The sequence below is a fragment of the Helobdella robusta genome (genome assembly GCF_000326865.2).
Source record: "Helobdella robusta unplaced genomic scaffold HELROscaffold_15, whole genome shotgun sequence".
NCBI lineage: Eukaryota > Metazoa > Annelida > Clitellata > Rhynchobdellida > Glossiphoniidae > Helobdella > Helobdella robusta.
The window spans coordinates 3,506,706-3,518,209 of record NW_008703839.1 but is presented as its reverse complement, the minus strand read 5'-3'; the positions used below and the strand labels follow the sequence as shown (position 1 = coordinate 3,518,209).

Genomic DNA, 11,504 nt, shown 5'->3' with positions numbered 1-11,504 from the left:
ATAATGATGACTTCATTCAGTTTGATGACAATAATTATAATGATGAAGACGATGATGATGAAGATGACGACAATGAAGATGATGATAAGAATCATGATATATTTATTTATGTTAATTATGATAATGTGATAGTGGTTTTTTAATGGTTATAAGAACAGAACATGCATGTTGCCGGTTATAATGACATTCTCTAGCTGGGATGGTTGACGAATGCATTGACGATGATGATGATGATGATACACATTATGATAATGATGATGGTAATGATTAAAATTTAATTGATTTTAATATGAAAGACAATGATGTTGCTTGTAGCGATCGTAATCATGACGATGACGAAGATGATGAGGAAAATGACGAAGAGGATGATAAAGATGACGAAGACGATGATGAAGATGACGAATATGATGATGAAGATGACGAAAACGATAGAGAAGATGATGACGAAAATGGCGAAGATAGTTTTGAAGATGATGATGACGAAGATGTTGATGATGAAAGAGAAGAAGAAGAAAAAGAAAAAGAAGAAGAAGAAGAAGCCAGCAGTAGGCACGTTAATGAAGTTCTTCATAGATTATCAGTAATTTCATAAATTACAAAATGATAGATGACGACCGCCGACATTTAGTCTCATGGAAGTGAGAGCAATGCTGCATGTATTAATGTATATGTTTCATTTGATAATTTTAATTGTATGTGTGTGTGTGTTTGTGTTTGTATGTGTGCGTGTGCTTGTCTGTGTGTATGTATTACTATGTATCATTGTATATGTTTCATTTGATAATCTTAATTATATGTATGTGTGTGTTTTTGTATGTATGTATGCGTGTGTGCGTGTGTGTCTGTTTTTAGACCTTATGAAAAAATGCTATGGTAAGGATTTCATTTAAATATCAATCGGTAAATTAATTGAATTTCTTGAATTACGTGTAAACATTAAGTTCAATTAATTCAAATGGTTATTATTTTTTTAAATTTTAACTTTAAAATCTTGAATTTTCACTAACGCTACAACACACACACACAAACACAAACAAACATACGCAAACGCACACACGCGCGCACACACACACATACATGTAATGAAAATTGACAAACTATTTTTAGAAACACAACTGAAATAAATCTCGTTTATTTTATAAGAAGTAGTTGTCATTCTCATTTTTCATTTTAAGTTGGAACGCTTTTTGAGCTCATTGTCATCTTCTTCATCATTGTCGTCATTTTCATCATCTGTTTCTCTCTCTCTCCCTCACTCTCTTTTTTTTCTTTCTTTCAGTTTTTCTTTTATCTCTAATTTTTAATTCACAGCATACTGTATTATGCTGTACATTATATTTTATTATTCTCTCTCTCTCTCAAATATTTTCAGAATTTTTTCTTTTTCCTTATCTTGCCTCTTTCTCTCTCACTTTCTCTCTCTTTCTCTCTCTTTCTCTCTCTTCCTCTCTTGCCATCACCATCTCTCCCTTCCAACTGGTGGTCATTATATAGAAGAGAGAGATATCCGGAGGAATGTTATTATCTGGAACGTAGGCATGCGTGTAACGTTCAAGTATTAATATTTATGAATGTTTAAACTACTTTCTTCGTTGTTGAGGTTAACACTATACAATTGTTTGCCAGATCATTATTATTTTTATATGTTATTATTTTCTTATTCAGTCGTTTTTATGTTTTTGTTGACATATTTGTTTGTTTGCTGGTTCACCACCTATCTGTTTGTTCGTTCGTTTGTTGGTTCATTCGATTACGTGTTGCTCGTCTGTTTGTTTGTTCATATGTGTTTGTTATCTATTAAAATATCCATATTTATATTACTAATTTGCCAATTTTTTCACAGATTCATTCATCTATCTATCTAACTATCTATCTATCCATTCATTTATCTATGCATCCAACCATCCATCCATTCATCATCCAAAATATTTCCAAATACATCACAGAGATAATCTTTCAATCGTTCAAATGGAAAACGCGATGAAAGCAAAACAACAACACGGCGACAGTTACTATGACGAAAGCGAAACTTCCGGTGCGTGTAGCCAAAAATGCAAAAAGAGATGTTTGGCATTAGCGGATGCAGATTCGGCATCGGACGTGACGTCATCGCAACGAAAGGACACGTGGTGGTCGGAGGATCATGTCGATGTCAGAGAGAAGGCTTGTGTGAGTTGTTGTTGTTTTTGTGTTGTTGTTGTTTTTGTGTTGTTGTTGCTGTTCATATTTGTTGTTGCTGTTGTTGAATGTGTTTGTTGCCGTTGTTATGTTGTTGTTGTATGTGTTTGTTGTTGTATGTGTTTGTTGTTGTATGTGTTTGTTGTTGTATGTGTTTGTTGTTGTGTTGTTGTTGTTGGCATTGTTGTTGATACGTTGGTTGTTGTTTTTGTTTGAAATGGTTGTTGTTGTACATACAATGTATTTGTTTGTTGTTATTTGTTGGGTTAAGTTATGTTTTTTTTACGATGTTTGAAGTTTTTTGATTTTTGTTTGATTTATTGTTTTAAAAGTTTTGCGGATTGAATGGTTTTTTTTGGATTGTTCTTTTGTTTAGTTGTGGAAGTGTCTGTCGTGACTGTTGAATCGTTTTAATTTAATTTAATTTTGTTGGTTAATAATGTTGTTGTGTTTGTTCATTTGTTCGTTTGTTTGTTGAGTTTGTTTGTATGTTTCGATGTTCTGTTTATCAATGGAACGATAAATCATACATAATTAATATTGTCATGTAAACAACTTTGCTACTAGGGACATAATGTTTCCATATGAAGAATGATGTTGTCGTTGGTCTTGGATGGTGATGTGGTGTGATGTGATAAGATATGTTGCGACGATACGTGGTGATATGAAACGTTATGTGATGCTGAAGAATGTAAAGGGAACTGATATGAGGAGAGAAAATTTACTTTGATGTGATGTAATGTAATGTGTTGGAGTCTGATGTGATGTTATGTCGCGTAGTAAATTACAAAATATCCGAGCAAGATAGGATAGGTTGGATACTGCTCCATTGCAAACAGGTGCGGAAAATAAGAACTTATATCCGATTTTTAAACATTTAACTTTCATTAAACAATAAAAATTTAATAAAACTTGATATAAATATATATAATTAGTTATAATTGATGATTTCAATGAAGAAAATGTAGATGCGATTATATAATTTCACAAAATGGAAGGAACCGTTTGGCTGCGGTTTAAAAAGAAAACTCATCTAAGAAGATTAAAGATAACTGATAATATGTCTGTAAGATTGATTTTTAATTAGCTTGTTTGTCTGTCTGTCTGTCTGTTTGTTTGTTTGTTTGTATGTTGGTTTGTTGTAACTTTGTTTGGAAGCGGGGCGTGGAATTAAGTGTTGAGAAAAAGCGTTATTAGTAGACAGTGTCACCTTGAACGAGAGGGGCCAAGCAAGATTTTCAATTTCTAGTAAACGTTAATGAGCGGGAGTTGGCGGAAATTTTACAAATTTGTCTGAAAAATGTTTCAATTTTCACCACCGGGGCAGACCAACTTTTATAGCAATGTAGTCAATGTAGTCAAAATTTTAATTAACATCGTTTTTGGGGCCTATAATGGCAATTTTCTTTCAAAAACACAATTTCATCGTTAAAACAATGACTTTTAATAACTTTTAATACAAATAATGTTCACAACTGGAAAGGGCAGTGGTCTTGCCCGCCCCTTCTAGATCCGCCATTGTGAGTTGGTTACATGTAGAGGAATGGTATGTACGGAGTTGTAAATTAGATAAATAGCTTCAGATGTCTATTAGGAAAAAAATAGTATAGACCCGGTGTCGAACTAATGTAGAATTTTTGAAGAGGAAAAAAATTAGAGTTAACCAGAAAAGGTTTCTAGAAGCTAAATTTGAACTTTGACAAAACCCAATTTTGAAGGGCATTGTAGGTACTAGTGGTCAGTCTTTAAATTGTCAAAAAGCTTGCTCTATTTAAACGATGCCAATTATTTTCTACGCATCACATTATAAAAAGTACAATGTTATTTTAACGTTACCTTATTTTCATTTTAATTTATATTATCGTCATGATTATTATTTCCGTGAGTTATTCTGGAGCACAATCCATCGACAGCCTTAAAGTTATCACCAGCAGCAATGATATGATAGCACCGATCTTTTGGTAATATTTTTTATTGACGTTGTTGCTATCTTTTTGCTGAAATTCATTTAACTGCCATTTAATGGTCTACGCCATTACGCTCGATGTGCTTCAAGTACACTTACTGATACATTTGTATAGAGTTATTAAGATTAAGATATATATGTAATATAATACATACATACATACATACATACATACATACATACATACATACATACATACATACATACATACATACATACATACATACATACATACATACATACATACATACATACATACATATATACACACACACATACATACATACATACATACATACATACATACATACATACATACATACATACATACATACATACACACATACATCCACTGCTTTAATACACGTACCACCATAGATACAGACATGTATTTATTTGAACATAAGCAATTAAAAGTGGTAATAAAGTTATACATTCATGCATACAAATGTATTTACACATATGTCCGTTCTTGCAAAGTGCATACAAATATGCACATGCATGTATATGAATGTACAAACACATGTTCAGCAGTTACGTCAAACAATGCATATTGATGAATTCTTAAACAACATGCTGCAGATTAGCCGTACGTTTGCTTCAAATCCCACATCTCAACTGCCCTTTCAAACATTTCTCTACATGTTCGCAAATGTATTTAGACAGACATGCTCGTTTGCAAATGTTTGTATACATACAAGTTGTTTCAGCGTACATACGCAAGCACACTCACACTGCCACATGCCACATAGCTATTATGTTATTATTATATTTAACATTACTGAAATTAGACTCTTGCAAAAACAGTCAGTCACAACATGCGAACAAAAATGATGAAAACGTTTCTCTCTCCCAAAACGAAGTTGTGTAATAGAACTTGAATGGGTGTGATTTAATTAATTCCGCAGTTACGTACTCACTCATGCATGCACATTTTTTTATAAAGCCACACATACGCACACACAGGTCCAAACAAATATCTAACTGAAAATTTTTTTTTTTTTAGATTCCAGGCAATATTTCTTCACAAACACAGAGTTGTTCCGTCCTCCCAAGCTTACTGGCTAACTGGCAACAATTTAGCATCCACACTATAACTTTTGAGATAATTCATGAATTCTATTGATATTGTTTTGTATTTTAAAATAAGAAATAAAGTACGAAGCTAGTTTATTCATGCACCAATCTGATCTACTCACATCTGTATAGAAATAGAACCACAAACAATGTGAGATTGCTCAACGCAGTACGCACGAAACGAAAAGAAACACAAACGCAGCACATTGTTGCACTGCACATGGCAAACCCGAACATTCAAGGAGGATATGCGTGAGATTAAAGAATGAAACGAATGTATACGCGAACAAATTTGTGCGTGTAAACTTCTACGTGTGTGCGTGTGTCTGTGCATATGCAAACGTGTGTTTAGATTTTTAACATTATCTTTGTTTACGCGTTTGAGTAATGGTTTGAATGGATTTAACTTTTGTGAGCGCTTATGCCAATTGTTATACCCATCGTGTATTTGTTGGTTTACTGAACTTGTTGCTGGAAGCATATTTAATTTGAAAATCCCCTGCTGAAAATAACCTAATTAATTATTTTTTTTTCACAAATTATTCTTTTTATTCAAATGATGGTTTATAAAAGAATCAACAATTTAGTTATGAAAGAATTTATTAAACAAACTTACGTAAAATCATTTATAGGCCTATGATCTTACTCTACTAGTTATTATTATTATATAATGACTCAAAATTCACATGTGGCATTCATTAAAACGAAGGTAGTTATTGAACTATTTCCTTTATTGAAGTAACATTTATTTACCCTAGCAGGTCTTACACATTCTGATTGTGATTGATCAATTGTGACGGATGACTAACGATAATGATTTTTATTTCGTTTATTCTAATGGTCTAGTTAAACATTTTCTGCCTGTCACATCGTGCACATAAAGTTTATCTGATCTCATCTAAATTTAAATCATAATAAACATATTATTAAACGCCTCTTTTATAAAAAGAAATAATATGTGTGTATTTTTTTTCTTCAATATTTGCAAGTGAAATTAATTAAAAAATAAATACAAAAAAACAAATTTAAAAAAATCAGTTCATTGAAAGCCTGGAAAAATTTGGCACGTTGTCAATATTTGGAAATGCTGTTAAATTAATTTATTCTCACATAAATAAAAACTAAACAGACCAGCCAATTGAATGTTTATACTGAGAGAGATAGTAAAACAAATGTGAGGTTACATTGAATGATCAATTTTTTCTTTTATTTCCGAGCTGTTGATTAAAATTTAAATGAACGAACTCTTGGCGTAGCTAGCTGGTCGGCTGGCTGACTGGCTAGATGGAGACTGGCTGAATAGATGGAGAAGTTGTGTGGGTTCAAGTTGACGATGACCGTTATCATGTTAAATTAGAAGTTGATGAGTTAATTTATTGGCAGAAAAAATGATTTCAAAATAATGAAAAATGAAAAATTGTCACAATTATAATTTTTTCTATTGAAATTCAAATAAAATGTTGCTTGTACAAAACTGAAAATTTATTTAAAATAAAATTGAAAGGCTCCAATTCAATTATTGAAGAGAAGCAAGTTTGATTAGAAATATTTGATTGTACAATTGAACAAATGTGTGCACATATCAAAAAAATTTGGCTTTACTCCATTTAGACAACGAATAATTTAAAAGAAATCTGGCAAAATCGTCGCGATTTAATTGAACATTGATGCGAAATGAAATAAGCGAAACTGCTTACAATGCAGTAATCCACACACGCCTTTCTCCATTTCTTCCTTCCATTCATTTATTTTTTCATTTCCGCTTTGCGTGGCAAAAACATTTTTAGCTTGGATCTTTGATTTCTTTGTCAATGAATGATTTGTTGGAATATACTAAATTCTATGAATAGGGAGTTTGTTGAAAAAATATCTTGTTCATACCAATATTTACAAAAAGTTTGCGATTTCTCTATATTATAGCGAAACATGAATTTTATTCGTTCATTCAAACAAAAAACCTAGAAACAAATTAATAATGACGTAGAGGTAATTAGAACAAAAAATAGTTAAAATGAAGTTATTTATTGAAATATTTGCAACAACATGCCCATGCAAGCTCACACACAAACAATACCTAATATTTAACATTCTCATTTATAAAACAATTGAAAACGGACGAAACAATTCCAAATAATCAGCAAAACAAACCTGCAAAACAAACCTGTAGATACTTGTACGTATTTTTTCCACTGTGTTGCTATATAAAAATAAGCTTTCTAATACAAATCTCTCGCCAAATTTTAGAGATAAAATATCAACATTGATCTGTAGCACTATAAATTATCACTCCAGTCAAATAGATTTCGATTATGCTTATTTTTATATTAACCTTTTATATTTCATCAGCGTTCGTGTGTTTAAAATTTGTGTTCGTTTGTTTGTGTTCGTTTGTTTGTGTTCATTTGTTTGTGTTCGTTTGTTTGTGTTCGTTTGTTTGTGTTCGCTTGTTTGTGTTCGTTTGTTCGTATTTGTTTGTTTGTGTTCATTTGTTTGTGTTCGTTTGTTTGTGTTCGTTTGTTTGTGTTCGCTTGTTTGTGTTCGTTTGTTCGTATTTGTTTGTTTGTGTTTGTTTGTGTTCGTTTGTTCGTATTCGTTTGTTTGTGTTCGTTTGTTTGTGTTCGTTGTTTGTGTCGTTTGCGAATGTGCGCGTTAATCTGGCATATAATTAATGAAGCGTGCATTTGTTTCGCACTTTGAAAAGAGACAAGTGATTAAGCGCTGCATTAAGGGAGATTAGCTCTGTGTATGAAGAGGGGCAGGCTCTTCATATAGGTCGTCTTGTACTCTTATAAATAGAAGCATTGCCATCAGGGAGAGCATACATCATCAGGCTGGTATCGGACAGCGCATGAATATTTTTAATGTTCTCCCGTGCCGCGTTGCGTTCTGAGTTTTTGTGTTTTCAGTGAGATTCAGCATTGAGAGTCAAGCAATAAAAATGTAATGTGCTTATTTCAGCTGCAATTTAGTGGAGTTTTATTAAAAATGGTCACGCTATATCCAGCGGAATCTGCTCTTATATAAATCAAGGACGCGTGTTGCCAGCCATCGTTTATTAATTTTCAATATAGCTCTTTCGATTGCATCTTTTTGCTTGCTCCGTATTGTTATGTTTTCAAAACATTTGAGCCAGTGAAAGTGTTTTTTTGATTGCGTGTTTCAAAGAGTGTCAGTGTAAATAATGTTGCAAATGGTCTTCTTTGTAGTTCCCTGGATCAACATTTTGTTGCTGCGAGTCTCAGGTTTCTGTTTTCTCGCCGTAGTGGGTGATTTCTTCGTAGTGGTTAAGTTGCTGTTTCTTGGCTGGGAAAATAACATGGGTCTTGGGCATTGATCCTGCTTTGTGTTCATCCTTCTGGGTCTATAGAAATAATAATCTTGAGATGTTCCTATTTCATTGGCTAATCTGTTCGAGTTTTTGCACGCTGGACTGGATGTGCTGCAGATGTAGGGTGTCTGATGGTGGGGTGTTTAAATTTTATTTAATTTCCAGTGTGTATGATAATGTGTTGGTGTGTATGTTTGTGTGCACAACGGGGTGGATGCGTAAAGATCTTGTGTTTTATGATTTTCATTTTTCATAAATATTTTCTGTTTCTCATTCCGAAAATCACACACCACCATTAAAACGATGCATTTTATTATTACGTTAACACAACACACGAACATGTGTCTGATAAATGTAAAACTCGTCTGACAGACTCCATAGCAATCATGAAACTTCAAATTACTCTCCACTGCTGAAGGACATTGCAGCTGAGGAATGATGGATGGAACGAATAAATCTTTAATTTAATTTCAATCTAATTATTCATCAAAACTGGCTTTATAACATTTTGTGTTTTTGACTGTTAAATTGAGCGAACGAGTGCCACGATTGATTGATAGATGGAACGAACTTTGCGATTGGCGGGATGAATGTTCTAATGGACGAGCACGTGCCGTTAAGGACAGAGATGTGTAAGAGATAGTTATTGATCGTTCGTTCAGGCATCATTCCCCTTTGAAGCAGAGTCTTGAATGATCTGCCGTCCATCATATCGTGATTGCGTTCGAGATTTCATCTTATAAATCATTAAATTCATTCTGATCCAATGTTCCGTATTTAAATTTTGTTTTCAAACGTTGTATGAACCGTAAAATTTCACAGTATAGCGCGAGTTTTTAGTTTTATTCACTACCGTCTATATTTTCACGAATTGCTTTCAAAAGGAAACAAACAAAGCAGTAAGAAAATGTGAATTTGTCGTAACTACGTGATTAAGTCTATTTTCAAGTGAAAATGTTTTTCCATGACAATTGTCTGTCAAAATATTTGCTTCTGTTTTTTCCGCTCTGCGAGGAAGTTCGTAACGCAGATGTTACCGATCCCAATTCAATTAGCGTTGCCCTACACTTCATTCGTTTGCTTCAACACAGGATATCTTACTCTCTCAGGATTTTTGCAATTTAAATGTTTTATTTATTTTCCAGAACAAATTTTAAATCTACTTTTTTTATTTTAATTTTTTTGTTCCTAATTTAAGTAATTAAACAATTATTAGCATGGCATATGTGCATGTGAATATTCCATTTATGTGTGTGCATAACATGTTATTTAATATTATATAAAAATTCACATGTGTGTGTATGTGTGTTTGAGTGTGTGTATATGTGTGTATGTGTGTGTGTTAGAGTTTGTGTGTATGTGTGTTTGGGATTGTGTGTGTGTGTTTGAGTTTTTGTGTGTGTTTGTAAGTATGTGTGTGTGTGTGTGTTAGAGTTTTTGTGTGGTTGTGTGAGTATGTGTGTGTGTGTGTGTGGGGTGTGTGTGTGTGTGTGTGTTAACAATGAGACCTTGCGTCAGTCCGGGTAATTAGTTTTCATTTCTTTCAAGTACGTTACTCGCCCGCCCGCCTTACATTCCATCAGACCGAACCGTCCACACTTTTCGCAGCGTTAATTTAAAAAATTCAACGGTAACTTTTAACAATTGATCCTTTTTTCATTCCAATAGGACCAGTTTGTGGAATGAATTTATTTCGACGCGTAAAAACAATCAGTTAAAAAAATACAATAAAGCGTTCTGCCGAAATTTGTTTTCATTATGAGATAATAAAAAAATCGTTAGAATTAAATTAAAAATATAATATAACATTCCCTTCTAAGGTTGCATCTTTTTACTTTCGTTTGCTTTTTTATTGAAAAATAAACCTGTAATACAAAAAAATTCTTTTTCGAACTGACAATCTCACAAATCAAAATAAACAAACAACACGCACACGCTCGTAACATTCATAGACATTTATTTATTTCAAAACATTATGAGACGTTTTTCATTATCATATATTTTATGCCAACATTTTCTAGCTTTAGAAACAACGTTCGAGTGTGACCATCTGATTTTATTCGATTCTTAAAAAAAATTGTTACTTTACTACCATAACAACACACACACGCACACACACGCACACACACAAACACACACGTACACAAGCCCACACACTATCTCACAATGTTGATAGTCAGTTGCAGAATCGTTCCCATCAACATCTGCCGACCGGAGCAACACTCTCAGGTTAACACTTTTTGTCACCTGAACACGTTCACCTGCAATTGCTTACCGCCACGTGCTCCATGATAAGTAAGCATGCAAGCACATGTGATGGAAAGTTTTTACATCTACAGTCATCCACATCCATCCGCATAATACTTTCACGTTAAAATGTGATGTGTTGTCTCGACACTAACTAACTTCAACAACAAACAACTCGCGAATAATTTCTGTTTTGGTGATAAATACTCTGACGTGATTACCACGGAGAGTTCATGGTTTGCTAGATGGTAGGGGTCAGGGAAAGATTTTGAAGAGCAACAAACATCACAATTGATTGTGGTTCATCAACTGCCTATGAAAAAAAGAAGATGGCCTTTCATTGTGTGACATTTTAATGAATTTTGAGAACCAATTTCTGGTATTGATGATAATTTTAAAACGTTTTCTGTATAAATAACGTTTCTTAAATGTTACTATCAACAATATTAAATATTATTATTGGGGAAACTTTATTTTCCCGTTATGGTTTTGGGAATAATACTGGCTGTTTCATCTCACTACTGCTCCACTGAGAATTTTATAACTTAATTGTATGGTTTGTAGGCATGTAGGAGAACTGAGAAATACCAACAGCACATACACAAACACACACACACACTCTCTCTCTCTCTCACACACATACAAACTCTTACACACATACACACACACACATATAAACACACAAACACACTCACACAGAGTCTACAA

General features: G+C 33.2%; 2 protein-coding genes across 2 annotated transcripts; one reads left to right on the top strand and one right to left on the bottom strand.

Moving 5' to 3' along the window:
- Nucleotides 1–289: 289 nt before the first annotated feature.
- HELRODRAFT_169508 (hypothetical protein) lies at nucleotides 290–592 on the top strand (the record flags this gene model as incomplete). The annotated part of the gene is made up of 1 exon (XM_009015310.1): nucleotides 290–592. One exon carries the CDS (start codon nucleotides 290–292, stop codon nucleotides 590–592), a length of 303 nt encoding a protein of 100 aa, XP_009013558.1.
- A 7,788-nt stretch (nucleotides 593–8,380) lies between these two features.
- Nucleotides 8,381–10,839, bottom strand: HELRODRAFT_169507 (hypothetical protein; the record flags this gene model as incomplete). The annotated part of the gene is made up of 3 exons (XM_009015309.1): nucleotides 8,381–8,677; nucleotides 8,840–8,977; nucleotides 10,825–10,839. The coding sequence occupies 3 exons, from the start codon at nucleotides 10,837–10,839 to the stop codon at nucleotides 8,381–8,383; spliced, it is 450 nt and encodes a 149-aa protein (XP_009013557.1).
- Between the last annotated feature and the right edge of the window lie 665 nt (nucleotides 10,840–11,504).